This window comes from Quercus robur, chromosome 12 (genome assembly GCF_932294415.1).
Source record: "Quercus robur chromosome 12, dhQueRobu3.1, whole genome shotgun sequence".
In the NCBI taxonomy this organism is placed as follows: domain Eukaryota; kingdom Viridiplantae; phylum Streptophyta; class Magnoliopsida; order Fagales; family Fagaceae; genus Quercus; species Quercus robur.
The window spans coordinates 20,466,735-20,485,488 of NC_065545.1; the positions used below are offsets into that span (position 1 = coordinate 20,466,735).

Sequence of the window (18,754 nt, forward strand, 5' to 3'; positions counted from 1 at the left end):
CTTCAAACTTGGGACTTTTCCCTTTCTTGCTTGTTCCCAACATATGTGATTCCCAAGCATTTCATTTCTTTGATTATCTTTGAAGACTTAATTTGAAAATGTTCAAAATGAAGAAGCAAATCTAATTAAATGTTTTTAATAATTTCAAATCCTTCCTAGCCAATGAGATCGAGTTAGCAATTGAGCATTATGATTGGTCAAAGAGGCTATTCAAAGGATCACCTTTTGTTCATTTCAAATATATAAAATTTCAAAAAGTCTCATTCTAAGTGAAATTTTTTCCAAAAAAAAAAAAAAAAATCATTTTTCAAAAAAAAAATTCAAAAAAATTTATTTTTCAAAAAAAAAATTTCGAACTACATCTGGACCTAATCCTCTATGAGAGAGGTACATAGGCAGCCTTTTCAAAGGCCCAGTCACAATCACCCAAAAAGAAACTTCATTTAAAAAAAAAATCACTTTTCAAAACTTTCTTTCGAACTACGTCTGGACCTGATCCTCTATGAGAGAGGCATGTAGGCAGTCTTTTCAAAGGCTTGGTCACAATCACCCAAAAAGAAACTTCATTTAAAAAATAAAATAAAAAATCATTTTTTCAAAACTTGCTTTCGAACTACATTTGGACATGATCTTCTATGAGAGAGGTACATAGGCAACCTTTTTAAAGGCCCTGTCACAATCACCTAAACATAAACTTCATTTAAAAAAAAAAAAAGATTTTTCAAAACTTTATTTTTCAAAACTTTTTTCAAACTACATTCAGACCTGATCCTCTAAGAGAGAGGTACGTAGGCAACCTTTCCAAAGGCCCGATCACAATCACTCAAAAAACATTTTTTGAATGACTCGATATCAAGACATTTCTTTGTGTGAATTTAGGCTAGGAGCATCTATTTTGCATTAAGCATATCATCACTTTTCTGTGCAAGCATGTCTAAAATAGGGGCATTGGCCCAAAACATTTTTTTAATAATTGATTACTAACAAGCTCATGGAAAGAAACTTTTGTAGGAGGTGGACATGGATCTTTCAAATACTCAACGTTCACCATCAATCTTCAATTTCGATACTACCATATGTCCTAGAAAAAGGGCTGAAAATGCGACAACTGGAGAGGGCTTAAGATGTGCCAATCGGCACTCCAACAAAGCCCATTGGCCCATCAAGATCATCATCATCGTCTTTTAAAAAAAAAATCAAGATTTCCAAAAATCATGTATCCATTTCTAAACTAGGAGCATTCGGCCATACCTCATCCATTTTGACAAAAAAAAAAAAAAAAAAAAAAGGAAATCATTTTTTCCTCAAATATCAAGATTTTCAAAAGTCATGCATCAATTTGCAAACTAGGGGCATTCGGCCATGCCTCATTCATTTTCAAAGAGAGAGAGAGAGAGAGAGAATTCACCATCATCATCTTTTCAGAAAAAAAAAAAAAATCAAGATTTCCAAAAATCATGAATCCATTTCTAAACTAGGGGCATTCGGCCATGCCTCATCCATTTTGAAAAAAAAAAAATCATCTTTTCCTCAAAAGTCAAGGTTTTTAAAATCATGCTTCAATTTGTAGACTAGGGGCATTCAGCTATGCCTCATTCAGGCAAGATCACCCTTTTCAAAACTTGTCAGGTAAATTCAAACCTTTGCACCACAAAGCTTTATCAGGTAAACTCTAAACTTTTCTGAATCAAGCTCTTACAAGAATAAGTCCATACATATCAAAGTCATCAAATACAAAGATCAAAGAGTGGTAGTTCATGAGTTATACAAATTAACTAACTAGAAATCAACTCTTGTTTTTCTTGCCGGAAATTAAAAGAGAAAAAATCTCCTGAACTTCAATTTTCAAATGATAAATCTCCTAACAAAATTTCAAAAGGATAAATCTACTAAAACATTTTTCAAAAAGGAAAAATCTCCTAAAATCAAATTTTCAAAAGGACAAATCTCCTAAGAAAATTTCAAAGGATAAATCTCCTAAATTTTTAAAAGGATAAATCTCCAAAACAAAATTTCAAAATGAAAAATCCCCTGAACAAATCTTCAAAGAACAAATCTCCATGATTAAATCTTCAAGGATAAATCTCCTATTCAAATTTTCAAAGGACAAATCTCCATGAACAAACATTCAAAGGATAAATGTCCTATTCAAATTTTCAAATGACAAATCTTCATGAACAAATTTTCAAAAAGGGATAAATCTCCTACACTTCAATCTTCAATGGAAAAATCTCCATGAACACATCCTCACAAAGGGAACAATCTCCATGAACAAATCTTCAAAAGGAAAAATCTCCTGAATAAATCTTCAAAGGACAAATCTCCATGAAAACATCTTCATGAAAAAGGGAAAAATATCCATGAAAAAATCTTCAAAAGGGAAAAATCTTCACGAACACATCTTCATGAAAAAGGGAAAAATCTCCTGAACAAATCTTCAAATGACAAATCTCCATGAAAACATCTTCATGAAAATGAAAAATCTCCATGAACAAATTTCAAAAAAAAAAAATGATGAAAAATTTTCAAAAGACTTCATAAAAATCAATGGTTTTTTCTTTTGAAGAGGAAATTCAATTCTTAAAAAAAAAAAACAAAAAAACAAAACAAATCAAAACAAGGAAAAAGAAGAAGAATCACATATCTCAAAATGATGAAACAATAAAGCATTAATCATTTAAAATCTAATCCCAGACTTTGATCTTTTGTAGGCAAAGCCCCATGTTTAAATCAAGATAGAGAAGCCTCTCGGTCACCTCAAATTCAGATCAAGATAGAGAAGCCTCTTGGTCGCCCCAGTTTCAGATTGAGATAGAGAAGCCACTTAATCGCCCCAGGTTCAAACCGAGATAGAGAAGCCTTTCGGTCACCTCAGATTTAGATTGAGATAGAGAAGCCTCTCAATCACCTCAGATTCAAACCGAGATAGAGAAGTCTCTCGATCATCTCAGATTAAGATTAAGATAGAGAAGCCTCTCAATCACCCCATATTCAAACCGAGATAGAAAGCCTTTCGGTCACCTTAGATTCGGATTGAGATAGAGAAGCCTCTCAATCACCTCAGATTCAAACCAAGACAGAGAAGCCTCTCGGTCACCTCAAGTTTAGATTGAGATAAAGAAGCCTCTCAATCACCCCAGACTCAAATTGAGATAGAGAAGCCTCTCAATTGCCCTTAGATTCAAATTGAGATAGAGAAGCCTCTCAGTCACCTCAAATTTCAAGATTTAATTCAGGTCCATCAAATTATCAAGTAGATCAAGTATTCATAGTTCTCATATTTCCGAATAATAAAACACTAGTTTTATGTCCCAAGGTTTTAGGTTCTAGGGCTAGGTAGTCTTTGAAAATTCAACCTCAATTAACTCATGACTACTAAAATCAGTGTCTTTGTTTTTACATTGACATTCGCTTTGCAACCTCTGTCAATGAGGGGCATTCTGTAAACACTCAATTTTGCACCCATGATTTAATTTTGGAAGATGGCTAGAGTGACCATTCATATACCCAAAAAATCATAGTTGCATTACATGCATTAATTCATTCATTGCATATCATAAAAATGATCTTGAGATTCTAACGGTCACAATGGTATGCCCGATTCCTAAATCGAACCATTGGATTGAAAGAAATCACACGATCAAGTTTTCACGATCTGCATGCATTTTGTTTTGGTGGAACCGACCATGCATGATTAATTTAAATTAATTTTGATTGGTTAAACAATTAAAATTAATTAAATAATTCTGTGATTGGTTGTTGGTTAGTGTCAAAAATAAGCTTGCTTGCATCGGAATAAAGTGGATAATCATATAATAAAGAAATTGTGGATAATTAAGTCTTTTTAGAATATTTACCTATCAAATAATTATTACTTCAAAGACCTAAATATCAAGAAAAAGGGATTAATTTTTAGAATATGAATTAAAAAAGTGTCTAGGAGCAGTTCCTGGCTAAAAAATCCTCAAAAAAGGAGTCCAAATCAAACCAAAATTGAAAAGGGGGCTCGGTACCCAAGAAGGCTCGTGGCCCAAATGCTCGGCCCGGCTTGGGAACCTCCTGATTTAGATAAAACCTATCTTTTTCGAATTTTTAGAGATAAGAACGCATTCCAATTTGTATCTGATCTTATTCAGCTTATTTTCCAAGCATCCCAACCTCTATAAATAAGGGAGGCCTCCCAACATTCAACACCCTTTTTTTGAGCCCTCTTTCTGGCCTTCCTTTCTGACTCCTCTGCTCCCTTTACGTTAAAAACGTTCTGGAACCCTTGGCTTTAAGAACTTCTTTTTTGTAAGTAAAGTATTTTCCTCAAAGAAGTGAAAATTGCTTTGATTTCTAAAATATTCTTCCATTGAAGGGTACACTCATGCAAGTAGGTATTTTCATTCTTATGGTTCTTTTCTTTTAATTGACATGTTGAGTTGTTCATTGCATGAATTTTTGTTAATATGTGTTTGATTTTATAATGATCTTGTTCTCAATTTATATTTGCCATGTTCGCATGCTTAGTTAGAATGTTCTTTAATTGTTTAACATGTTTTAATCCTTCTTCAATTTCAAAATATGCAATTAATCACCAAAACTCTCTTCTTCTTTTTTTAAATATTAACAGAACTGTATTTTCACTAAATTCAAATCTGAAAAAAAAAATTTTGAGTCAAAAACAGATCTTTATTTTCACTAAATACAGATTTGAAAATTTTTTCGAGTCAAAAATAGATCTTTATTTTCATTAAATACAGATCTGAAATTTTTTCTAGTAAAAAACAAATCTGTATTTTCACTAAATATAGATTTGAAATTTTTTCTGGTAAAAAACAGATCTGTATTTTCATTAAATACAGATCTAAAAATTTTCCTAAAATAGCTTTCTTCTTAAATAAAAACTATAGATTTTGAATTTTAAAGAATGAATTAATAGCTAGGTTAAAGTTTGTTTTATATGTCATTCCATAAATATGTGATGCATGCATAATAGATTTGAATTATGAATATGAATCCTCTTCTAAAATCTCTTCTTTTCTTTTCTTTTTTAACCTTTACAAAACATATCTTATTTTTATTAGCCAAATCCCTTTTTTTTATCCTTTACAAAACAAATCTGATTTTTGTTAATCGAATTTCATTTTTCTCAACCTTACAAAACAAATCTGATTTTTCTTTGAGAAGAAGGCATATTCATAAGACGAATTTGTTTAAATTAATTTTGTCAAGTAAGTTTTTGTTACATGTATTACAACATATCATTCAATGTCATACAAAAGGGTATATAATGGTCAATAGAAACTAGAAGACGAGACTTTGTCTGGGCAGAATGGGTGCCTAACACCTTCCCATTCTGTAACCTAGCCCCCGAACTTAGGCTTTTAGATACTAGACTAGTGCTTTATCTTTTGTTTTTGGTAGATTGTAACTAGGATCAAAACTTTGCAATTTTTACATAGATTGTATTAGGACCAAAGCCTTGTAAAGTTATTCTACTATGATGTAATTGTATTTCCATAATCAATTAATAACATTCGAGGAATTTTTGGACATGTAATTGTATTTTATTTTTTTTGTATAAAAAATAAGTGGCGACTCCACACAATTACCCCAAAAGAGAGGTGTCCTAAGCACCCGAATCTCTTTTTGAAAGCACCCCTCAAGGAGCGCGGTCTCTCACAAGTCTGGCACCCAATCCCCATTTTGTTGGACTAATTAAATGGTTTGAATTTGGAGTTTGGTCAACCAATATGAACTTCATTTCTTTTTAACATTAAAAAAAAAAAAATCCAAAATGATTTACATATTACATTATCTCAAAAATTGTAAGAATCTTTAGTGTTAGGTTCATATTTTTATGTAATTGGCATATTCTATGACAAAATGCACTTTACTTGTATTTGGGTAAATCTAAGTAGGTTCAAGATGATCATTTCAAGTGGTTACATTGAAGACATAAAGATTACTCAAGAACTGCTCAAGAAAAACTGAATCTGCAGGTCTCGATACCTCTTCGATACCTGTCAATCTATCGAGATTTATTGAAACTCGATATTTTTGTCTCGATACCTCTCGATCTATCGAGCTTACGGAATGTTCGATATAGTTTGCAATGTTTAATTCTAAAAGCCTATTTGTTTATGGGTTTGTATAATCCTTATAGGACTAGGAAAGCCCAAGGTTTGTGTAAACCTAATTGGAATTGGAGAGCCTATTTAAAAGGCCTATTAAGCTCCTATTTAAATAAAGAGGTGAAGAAAAAAAACCCTAAACCTAGAAAGCTTCATAAGATTTTCTTTTTGAAACTCTAGCCTCATTCTACAGAAGAAAGAGTTCTTGTTGCATTTCTTGTACGCTTTTAGGTTCTGTAACCAAGCAAATTCTCTAGCATCAACATTGAAAATCTTATTGGTGTTTCTAAGTGAAGCTGTTGCAAATCAACTACAACAATCAAAAGGTTGCTGTGGAATTAGTCACGTACTATAATCCATGCAAAGGAGTTAGTCATAGATTGGAGATTTGTGCATCAAAGGAAAGAATACTACTACAAGATCAAGTCCAATTAGGTATTGGAGCAAAGGTTCAACTGTAAGTTGGTATTTTGGGATAAGCCAAGGTGGTGGTAAGATTCCTCATACTTATAACTGCTTGATTATTGATTAGTGGATTCTTGGGAGTAGTGACCTTAAATTCACTCGGTGGGGTTTTTTCCCTACAAGAGGTTTTCCCCATTTGTCAACAAATTACCGTGTCAATTTAATTTTTGCTGCATTTAGTTTATTTGGTGATTTGTTGTTGCCTTCACAATTTGCATACAATTGAACCTAATTAATCAACTTAGGTAATTGAATTAATTAACTAGGTTCAAACTATCTTAACCCAACATTTAGTATTGTTAACCTACTACTAGTCTGGTTAAATCTTGGCAGTTTATGAAGCCAAAAATTACCAAATTTAGTAATAATCTGATCCAAAGAATTTGATTCATTACTCAATTCCAGCTCCACCCTAATAGATCTCAAACAGATTGATCAGCAAAGGGGCTCAGTTAAAATAAGATGAGTCACATAATTTGATGATGTTGATTGGAATACCAAACAAAACAAATTCAATATGGGTTGGTTAACATAAACTAAAAAAAATTTCAGACCAATAATCCGCTAATCAACTCATCTCAAATCTTCTCTGATGTCATAAATCATAATTCAGAATGTGAAATTCTTACATGAAGCAGATAAGGAACCCACTTTGTTAAACCAAACTTTTCAAGAATGTGGGGAGGGTTGTTGTGGTGGGTAAGAAGAAGCACTACAGTTTTATAGCTTAGGAAAAGTGCACTTATAAGCGTCATCATTTCTACCAATCCAATATTCACTTGGTGATCAAAATAACTACTGAAAACATTTTTTTAATTAAAAAAAAAAAAAAAAGAATAGAACTACTACTACTACTTAAAACTTTTTTTTTTTTTTTTTGAAAACACTACTACTTGAAACTTAACAAGTCATAACCAGGGGCGGCTTGATGCATTTGGGGGCCTAAGGCGAAAATTGATCATCTTATTTAGATGCAAAATTACTACTAATTAACATGAACTACATAGAATTTTTTTTTTTTTGAATTTTTAAGAAAAAAAAATTTGACAAAATTTTTCATACTTGTTGATGTGGTAGATTGATAGTGGTAAGTAAAACAGTGGTGTTAGTGGTAGATTTAGATGAAAACTAGTAAAAGTTTGCTAATTAAACTCTTATTATTATTCTTTTTTTTTTAGAAGTGCAACATTCACAATATTTTTTACAACAAATCCTAGATTTTAAACTGTTTTTTGTTTTTTATTTGAAAATATCACTATAATTATTTTTTTGCCATCAACAATAGGCTGTAATAACTTGCTACTTAGCATTAGTTGTACAAGTGTTGTGAAAAATATTGTGGACGACGTTGCATTTTTCTCTATTTTTTATTTTTTTTTCATCTAATAAAAAAAATTATTTTATTTATTGATTATAAATAATCCTATTGGTTAAAATTTAGGGGCCTTTTTTTTACTTGGGGCCTTAGGCGGTTGCATTTTTTGCTCCACCATAGAGCCGGCCCTGGTCATAACCCAAAAGGATCCAAAAAGAAAACCCTCCAAAATATGATATTAAATCTAAAGACACAAAAGTATTTTCTTAAGTTTTTTTCACAATCGTTGATATGCTACGTAGTGTTAGTGGTGAGTTCTTGTGAAAGAAATATTTAAATTATAACTCAATATGCTACGTAGTGTTAGTGGTGAGTTCTTGTGAAAGAAATATTTAAATTATAACTCATCACATTAGCAAATTATGAAAAAAATAGTGAAAATTTGTTATGTATTTAGCATTCTTAAAATATATTTACATAATCAATATTTGAAAAAAGAAAAATTAAGAATAAACAAAAGGTTATGGATTCAATAATAAGGAGGGGCAAAAAAAAAAAAGTATATTACGAAGCTAGCAGCTAAATTTCATATTGTTCCTAAAAAAAAAAAAAAAAAAAAAAAAAAAAAAAAGCAGCTAAATCATAAAAAAAATAACCCTGCAACAGTCAAAGAGAGAGAGAGAGAGTGAGACAGAGAGGTTTACCGAACCCAACTCAATCCACATCCACGTCCACAACTCCACAATACATCCATATTTTATTATTTATTTGGCTTTAGCGTCTCTCAAATGACACAAATGTCCGTTGTTTTAGAACCAAACTACTAGAAGATCGACTTGGTTACTGGCCTAGCATGTTTAATTTCCATATAAAATTTAAATAGGCGTAATTGAACTTTTAGTCTTTATATTTTGGTTTTTTTTCATTTTAGTCCCTATATTTTATTTTTTCCACTTTTAGTCCCTAAATCAATTAACGCGTTCCATTTTTGTCCTTTCCATTAGCTCACTGCCGGAATTTGCTTAGATGGCAGACGGACTATTAAAATAATAATAATAAAATTTTATTTTACTATTAAAAATGCCACATCAGCTTATAAATTAAAAAAAATTTATTTATTAATTTTAACTAAAATAAATTAAAAACAGATCATTTAAAAAAGAAATTAAATTAAAAAAAAAATTCTTTACATTATGTTCTTCCAGTCATCATGAAAAACATGTTCATGTTCTTCCTCAAATAATATGTTTGGTTGCCGAGGAAATTTAAAAAAAATCAAGAACATGCCAACACGGAACACATAAAATCAAAGGGCACATATTTACAAAATACAAAGACCTTCAAAGATTCAAAACACAAAGAACACAAACCCAAACCCAACCCTCAATCTCTAACAAACCCAGAACATCACATGAAAAATCAAACCCTCCATACAAACATCAAACCCATAAATTTCAAACCCAAAATTCGAGAAACCTGTAAACAAACCCAGAAATTTTAAACCCATCGATCTAATAGAGACCCACTGATCTGTGAGAGATTGGAGGTAAATACACTTTAAACCCAAATCCAAACCACCGCCGACCTCAGCCCCTCCACTGTCACCGATCAATCCATCAAGCCATTGCAACCCACACCAACATCAAACCCATCCAACGATCCACCCCCACCGACCACTGGACCAACCACCACTTCACAACCATTGATCCGAGAGAGAGATTTAGAGATTTTTACAAATCCACAATCTGAGAGAGAGACTTTAGAGCTTTAGAAAGATGAAAGAGAGAGGGAGATTTTGGTCTGAGAAAGAGATCTTTAGAGATTTTCATTTGGGTAAGCAAACCCAGATCTACGATCTCTCTCTCTTCACCCAACCTCCAACCCAATCGCGCTCCTCCTTACTCGAATTCGACCACAGATACTTCCCCACCGTGAATCCAGCGTAGAACGGAATGTAAAACGCCGTAGCCGATTCCGGCTCCATAACCCGACATTTGTGCTTCAAGAGCCAGTTGTGGAAAACGATTTCCGAAATGAACTGGTTCGTCCAGTACCACACGAAGGCCGGAGAGGAGGACGGCGTCATTTTGAGATGGGAGAGGGTGGGATTGGGAGAGGTAGAGCCGGTGGAGGTGGTGGATTGGGATGTGAGTGTGGTGGTGGAGAGAGAGTTTGAGGGAATGGAGAGTGGTGGTGTTTGGGTCTAGGGTTAGGGATAGGCTTTTGTGGTTTGGGATTGTGATGAACACCATGGTTGGTTGCGGTGTTATTGTTTGAATTCTGAGATTTAATTAATTTAATTTCTTTTTTAAATGATTTGTTTTTAATTTTATTTATTTAGTTAAAATTAATAAATAAATTTTTTTAATTTATAAGCTGACGTGGCATTTTTAATAGTAAAATAAAAAATTTTATTATTATTTTAATAGTCCGTCTGCCACCTAAGCAAATTCCGACAGTGAGCTAACGGAAAGGACCAAAATGGAACGCGTTAATTGATTTAGGGACTAAAAGTGGAAAAAATAAAATGTAGGGGCTAAAATGAAAAAAAACCAAAATGTAGGGACTAAAAGTGCATTTACGCCATTTAAATAACTAGTAGTACCCCCCCTATCCGTATGATCTATTATTAACATTTTGTTTGGGGAAAACACCTTGAAATTAGTTAAAGATTTCATTTGGAAGCCCAGACTTGAAAAAATAATTAAGTTTGTAGCGTTATAACTTTTTTTTTGTTGAGTAAACATTAATGACCTGGAATCCAATGTATATTGCAACGTACGCGTACAGTTTTGGCATGCATTCAAACTAAATAAATCAGTTGCAAATTTTAAATTGATCCCTTAAATCTGAAATTATTTGAATTCGAATCAAATCAGTTGTAGTCAATATTATAGAATTTCCTCCATTCCAAAAGCAAAAAATTGGTTTACAATGGTGTCTATAATATTTGACATTTTTGGATATAGGCTTGATTAGAGAGAGAGTTGATTGATTTGAATCTATAATATTTATTTTGAGATAATTGTTCTTTATCATCATTTAAGACGTTAATGAATTTAATTTTAGCATAAACAATATTCAATCTAAAGTCTTTTATTTAATAAAAAAGAAAACTTTAATTTTATCAACCAAAAAAAAAAAAACTTTAATAATAGAGTTATCTAAATTCAAGAAAATGAAGTTTTTGGTAGTATAAATTCACATACTAATCATTGCCCACTACTCATTATGTATGAATAAAAAAAAAGTCTTAAACCTTGTAAAGGTGAAGATATATAACGTAGGGAAATTAAAATGCCTTAGAAGAAAAAATGAAAAATTTTACCTTCAAATCAGATTTTCTTCCAAACAAGTGTAGCTTATTTAATAAGTCATATGTTTTATTTCAATAAAAAAAATTTATTTTATTTATTTTTTTATGGAACATGTGTTTTATTTAAATAATACATATTAAATAGTTTTTTAAAATAGCCTTAGTTTTCAATATATATATTCCTGCTTTCGAACAGGGGTATTTCAGTAATTCATACTATTTATTTACATACCAAAAATATGATTAGAAAAATGGCCAACGTAAAATGGTACAGTGCGTAGTTATAATTATATTCACAAATCGAAGGCCAAATTGTGCATCAAGAAATTTGGAATAATATTAAGCCAGCTGTGCCTGTGATAACAAAAAAACGACGTCGTTGGCAAAAACCTTTTTTTTTGGGTTGAGAAAAACGTAGTTGGCATAAAGTCATAAACCGAAATGAAAACTAATAATTACGCGTCCGCAAAAATATACTCTTATGTTATAGTTTTTGTAACAGGTTTGAAGTTGGAGCTTATTTAAACAAAGCCCTCTCTCTCTTTCTCTCTCACAGTCTCAATATTCAGTCATTCCAGAACAAGAAACAACGAAGGAATTAACTGAAACTCATACCTGTTACCATTAATCCTCTCTCTCTCTCTCTCTCCAATGGCTGCAGAGGATGTTTGTGAAAAAGGAATGTTGTGGTTACCTTCTCATGTCCTAGACGAGATTTGTGACACAAAGACAAAGGTACTTGTTATTAATATTAAATATTTAATTACATGGTATAGTCTACAAATTATCTAATTAATTTGATGTTTATGTTGGTATATATATGTTCAACTTATTTTGCATTCTCTATGTCCTTGGTTCTCCATGAGTTAACCTCTAGTTTTTTGTTGTTCATTGAAATTCTTCGTGTTTGATTATTTTTAGGTGAATATGAGTCAACCACAACAACAACACAAACATTATCATCATCATCATCATAAATCACCCAAAGAGTCACTTCCACTTCCACTTCCACAGGTACTTCTTCTATGTTTCTCTTTCTCTTTCTCTCTCTAGTCTCTAGACTATTAATTATGAGAATATATAGGATTAGACTTTTCTTTTTCTTTTTTTGATGGGAAACTTCAATTGTTCTTCTTATTGTTAGTGTTTTTACTAAAGGCCAAGAAATTTGGGTAAACAATATGGTTTGTTAGGATTTTGTTGTTTTGAAATGTGAACATTTTGATCTAATTACAGAGATTATAGAGGATATATATATATATACATTGTTAGGCAATATAGTAGACGCATAAAATGATCCACGTACCTAACAGACTTTCATTTGAAGCTATATATTGTTAAATACTTTAATTGATGTGGCTATTTGAATTTTGAACTGAAAAAAAAAGAAAGAAAAATACTAAACACTACTGAAGAGTACTGATGAAGAATGATAGAAAATTTTGTCGAGAATAAATAAACCATATTATTGACAGTATTTGGGAGGAAAAAATAAAAATCTTTCTAACTTTGGCAGCTCATTTGGTGAGATTACAGTATAGTATAACACGTTTTCCTTGGGGGAATTGAGTTGCCTTACTATTTTTGGAAATCTTGCAACTGTCAATTTATTTTGGAGTAAATCCCATTTATTTTGGGATTGCATTCATTATAGGGCACATTATTGGTAATTTAACTGCTGAGAATTGAGTCAAACAGTCAAACTGTAATCTTAATAGCATATTTTTGAATTTTGAATGTAAATCATTCAAAAGTATAGTAATGCTATAAGCAAACTATTTTATAATATTTTTACAAATTATTTATGTGGTAAATTTTTATTGGTTTTTATCAGAATCTATCATTAGCATCACTTACTTACAAATAACCACCCAACCATGTTAGCATTTTGTAAAAAAATTTGTAAACTAATTTGTGGCTTTAGCATTTTCTTTTATAAAACCATTTTTAATTTCCTTAATAAAATAAGATACACAAGTGCAAATATTATCTTCTTCTTCTTCTTTTTAATTTTTTGTATGAATAAGGATAAATATTGACTTTTGAATGCAAATATTTTTAGATATATATATATATATATATATATTTTTAGATAGACACAAAATAAGCTTGATAGAATCAAACGCTTTGACGTTGATAATTGTGAAAGAAGAAGTTTAGACAAACAAGTAATTTATGATTATGATCTTACGGAACCATGTATTTTTAGTTGTGACAGATTTAAAGTAATTGTTAGGAGTTGTTGATATATATGGAGGCTGATAAATACCAAGTGAGAGTTTTCTATTAGCAAAATTTAACAATATTTGCTAAAGAGTTAGCAGTTTTGACATTTTTATTTATCCCATTAGAGGATGGGGTTGTGAATTCAATACCTTAATAATAATTAAAAAATAATAATAACAATCTAAGCTGTGAAAATTAATCCATTGTCAGTTTGTTCCATCTTCATTAAGAAAGCTAAAAGCTCTTATTAGTGATCACCTTCAAATTTACATTTTTAACTAGCCGTCACAAGAATTTTCATATTAAAATTTAAAAGATAAGCCAAAGCTCTTTATTAATGTTTCAATTTGATGGCCAATTTTTCTTTTTGGGCAAATTGTAACAGTCAATTGTCAATTTCACCTTTTTTTTTTTTTTTAACCTTTTCAAAATTGATCTCTTTATATAGTAACGGTTAAGAATGTACGTGTGTCATCAGCATTTTAAATCTAGATCAAGACCACATCAAAGACAGAAAAATGGCCCTATTTGGGCATCTGGAGGACCTGGAATGCAAGCTATTTTCCTTGAGTCAGGCAGAAGATCAGGTGGTACGGGAGTTTTTCTTCCACAAAGAGCAAAGACCAATTTCCAACCAAATAAGAAGCCAGGTACAATATTGAACCCATTTTGCATTTGTGGTCTCAAGGAGTGGGGACGAAATTAAAATTCATTTGATTATATATATATATATATATTTGTTAAAGATTTTGATAGTTATTTATTTTGAAAAGTCAAAATAAACAATTAAAAATAATATGTGCCTAATATTAATTAATTAATGAATTAACATATCTTATCATATATGTTGTGTCCTAATTTTTCAAGAATTATCGTATCGTTAATCCTATGTTGTATTGCATCCATATTTATACTTCTTAAGGTAAATGTGCTTGCAAGCAACAATTTAGCTATGTTTGTTGTCAAGTTACCAATTTGACTAAAAAAACTAGCTGAACCATAATTTATTAAATGAACATGATTGAATTAAGGTCTTAGAATTAATCTTACACTTATAATGATTATTTAAAAAAAAATTTCCTTGACAAACAATAAGAATTGGACTCACGATCTCTTTATCTTCTACTAAAAGTATTTTATACAATATAAATATATATAACACTTCTTTCACACGTATGCAAGACTTATATATTTTAAATACATGTGATTGTAATTTTACATTACATAAGATACATACTAACCTAGCTATATATTTACATAACACTTCTTCTAAGACTAGTAAATGCCAGATGCATGCAAGATATTAAGAATCTTGTAACTTAATTGACACATCTCTATACATAAAGTGTTTGGAGGTCTAGGGGAGAAAATCGTTTGAGCTGTGATGTTAACAACATATTGTGACTCTTTGTCAATAAGAAAGACTAAGGTGACCTTATGAGTTCAGCAAATTATTCTCTTATGATTTTCTTTTTCCATTTCCCCCAATGTCAATGTGAATATTATGTGGACCATTTAATAATTAATTTGTTATTACTGTGCAGCCTGCTCTCTGATTCTCCTCCCTTCTCGAGTGGTTCAAGCTCTCAACCTCAACGTCCATGCATTAGGATTGCCTGTATCACCTCAAGAAGGTTTTTTTTCTTTTTTCTTCTTCTTTTTTTGGGGTTGCTTTCTTGTTTTGTTTGATCTATCACTAAAAGAAAACTATTTTTCAGATGACAAAACTAAAGGTAGAGATTGCAATTCAAACATAAATAAGAACGACAAGGACTTACAAGCTCAATGTTGTGCAAGCGTTATTTCCCATAATCAAAGTTCTTCACCAGAGATATTTCTTCCAAAGGAATGGACATACTAGCTCAAAGTGGACCAACTAGTTATATTGTACCAAAAACTCATAAAGCTAAAGCTAGGCATAAGCTCTTGTTTTATTTCTGTGTGGTTAATTGTATCAAGTAATGCAAAATAAAATAATAGCAGCAGAAGATCTTCCTTTCATTTTCATTGGTGCCCAATACACACATACACACACACTAGTCTCTTCACACATGTTTCACCTAAGCTACTAGGCCTAGGCCAAAGGCCCCCTTTTACAGAAGCCCTACTCCTATAACAAAAGGCAATCATGGATAGATTTAGAGGCCGAATAGAGAGGGACCAAGTTGGATTAATATGTGCTCAATGGATTCAGGATGTTGTTTACATAAGCACACATGTTAAATCATCTTGGGTCATCTACTGCTCAAAACTACTTTATTAATTAGTTAATACATCCCAAGCGATTTTCCAAAGTAACAATTTTATCCTCTCATAGATTTTGAGCTTCCATAGATGTTTCTATTCTTGTTTGGATAAGGGATTTAGGGATTAGGGGTTGTCAGTTTGACTCAATTGATAAGCAGATTTAATTTAACAAAGAATTTTCCTTGGCAATTTGGAACCCAATTGAGAGTGTCTTGAGAATCATGTGGGATGGATAATATAGCATGAGTTAACATCTATGCAGTAATAACTAATAACACGTCAGCAAAATTTCTATATCCCACGTACGCTGGGTTACCTAACAAAATAAAACTCCAATTATCTTTGTGTCACTCACATGTACTTGAATTATTAAAAATTGATCAACATCCAAAGTCCAAATTAAACTACTATCTTTGTGTCCCTTGTTGAATTAGTGTTGTACGGCACTGAGATCCCAAGACCCATATAGGCCCTTGGGCCCAGGCCCAACAGGAACAGTCCCATTGCCCTAAGCCCTTCCTGTATCTGCCTTAGTGCAAAAACCAATTTTGGGCCTTGAATTCTGATGTGTACTCGGCATAAACTTTCCCGGACAAGCGTATTAACCGTGCCCAGGTAAATCATGATATGCTCGGTAAGCTGCATTACCGAGCACTATCAATTAAGCTGGAACCAAGTTCCAAGGCCATAATTGTTGCACCCCACTCTCACCTAAAAATCCACTTAAATCAGATGATACTGGACCTTCAATAGCACTAACAGAGGCTGAAATCGTAATCTCACCACTAACCTTGGCTATAAATAGCAGAAGTTTTGAAGGAAGAAGGGGTTCAGAAAAACGGAGAGAGAAAACAGTCAAGTGAGAAAGTGTGAACTGAGTGTTGGTTTGAGTCTCTCTGCCGAGAACGGCCCAGAGTAGGAAATCCTCAAGCCCACTACAAATAAATTGTGAGCCCAAGTGATTTAAGGCCCAGCAGCCTCATACTTGGTTCCTACAATTGGCACCCACCGTGGGGCTCTCCTACGAAGCTGTGGCTCGACTGAGACTCAAACAAGGGAAATGTCTAAGGAGCGTTCAGGAGGGCGTGCACCGAGCAGTTCCATAGGATCTTCTCGGGGATCGACATGGAGGGAGAGAAGGCAGAAACGGCGGGAGGATAGGGAGCACCCAAGAGGAGAGGAAAGGTCCGGATTGGGAGAAGGGTTGGCCCAGACACACCGAACGCTTTCAGCCGTCTCGGCGCATCGACAGTATGATGATAGAGACCGATAGCTGGAGCGGTTGCGCAGATTGGTAATGGATTTGGAGCTGGAAGCAAGGGGTCGGCGCCAAGAAAGGAATCGCAACCCTCAGCAAAGGAGAAATCGGGGCGAGGAGGGCTCCAGCCGATCTGGTACGCAACGATTCCGAGACCAATCACGCTTTCAAGAGTCACACCGGCGCCCCCAGGAACCACGTCATCAACGAAACCGTTCACGGTCGCATGGATTCGATGACCGAGGATCAGAATCGCCGGAGGAACGGCAGCACCACAATGCCGCCATGGATGCCATGAGCCGAGCCTTGCGGATGGCAGCCCGGTCTCCATTCTCCGATGAGATTGAACGGGCCCCTATGCTGAGTAGATTCACGCGACCGCCATTCAATTCCTAATCCACATGATGTCTTTGCATGCACACAATGATGCATTGATGTGTAAAGTATTCCCCTCTAGCCTCGGCTCAACGGCCCTGAGATGGTTCAATGGGTTACGGAAAGGCTCCATCCATAGCTTTGCCGAGCTGATTCAAGAGTTCAGCAGTAGATTCGTGACATGCAGCTGAGTGCAACAACCGGTTGACGCGCTACTTTCCATGAAGATGAGGGTTGGGGAAACCCTTCGGAGTTATGCCAGCCGATACTGGGAACTCTACAACGAGATTGCTGGAGGGAACGAGAAAATTGCGGCAAGCACCTTCAGGATGGGGCTCCCCGAAGACTCTAAATTACGGGAGTCGTTGACGAAAAGACCCCCCGAGGATATAAGGCAACTGATGAGGCGCATAGAGAAGTACAAACGCCTGGAGGACGACCGGCTGCAGAGCAGGGGGAAAGCTCCATTAATTGGGAGATCTCGGCAAGGCGTTTTGCCGACAAAACCAAAAAAAGACTTCAGAATGCAGGAACCAGAGGTGCAAATCGAAGGGGTTAATGTGGCGTTTAAAGAGCCCGTGCACAAAATCTTGGAGCGGATCAAGAACGAGTCATTCTTCAGGTGGCCAAACAAAATGGGGGGCGACCCGTCCCGGAGGAACCAAAACCTATACTGCACCTATCACAGAGACAAAGGACACACCACCGAGCAGTGTCGGGTATTAAAAGATCATCTCGGGCAACTAGTAAAGGCAGGGTACCTGAAAGAGTTTGTAGTAGACTCCACTGACCGAGAAGCCGGACAGGGCGTCCAACAGAAAAGGAATCCCCTCTCGCCTCCACTGGGGGTAATCGAAGTCATCCATGTTGCACCAAGAGGAACAGCAGCAGCAAAAAGGGTATTGACAGTGGCTTGCACGGGAGGAGAATCAGCCGAGAAGAAGAAGAAAGTTGGACGGCTGACCATCTCGTTCGGAAAGGACGACTTGGAAGGAACGGTCCAACCTCACGACGATGCTTTGGTGGTGACGGCCCGGATAGGCGGGTTCCTGGTGAAGAGGGTAATGATTGATCAAAGGAACGGGGCTGACGTTATGTACCCGAACCTCTTCGAAGGTCTCGGATTAAAGACCCAGGATTTGGCGAAGTATGACACGCCGCTGGTCTCATTCGACGGGAGAGTCGTAATTCCCGAGGGACAAATCTCTCTCCCGGTGGACATGGAAGGCAAAGGAGTTATAGTTACCTTCATAGTAGTCCTATCATTCTCACCGTACACCGCAATCCTGGGGAGGCTGTGGATTCACGCTATGAAGGCTGTTTCGTCCACCCTCCACGTGAAAGTAAAATTTCCCACTGAGTATGGAGTTGCCGAGGTAAGGGGGAGCCAACAAGTGGCAAGGCAGTGCCTTGTCACCGCGGTCAGATGGAAA

The 18,754-nt window shown here is 34.3% G+C and overlaps 1 protein-coding gene across 1 annotated transcript; it reads left to right on the forward strand.

Moving 5' to 3' along the window:
• The first annotated feature begins 11,748 nt into the window (after positions 1-11,748).
• Positions 11,749-15,419, forward strand: LOC126709378 (uncharacterized). The gene is made up of 5 exons (XM_050409591.1): positions 11,749-11,950; positions 12,137-12,229; positions 13,920-14,091; positions 14,986-15,075; positions 15,160-15,419. The coding sequence occupies exons 1-5, from the start codon at positions 11,867-11,869 to the stop codon at positions 15,300-15,302; spliced, it is 582 nt and encodes a 193-aa protein (XP_050265548.1). The 5' UTR covers positions 11,749-11,866; the 3' UTR covers positions 15,303-15,419.
• The last annotated feature ends 3,335 nt before the right edge of the window (positions 15,420-18,754 follow it).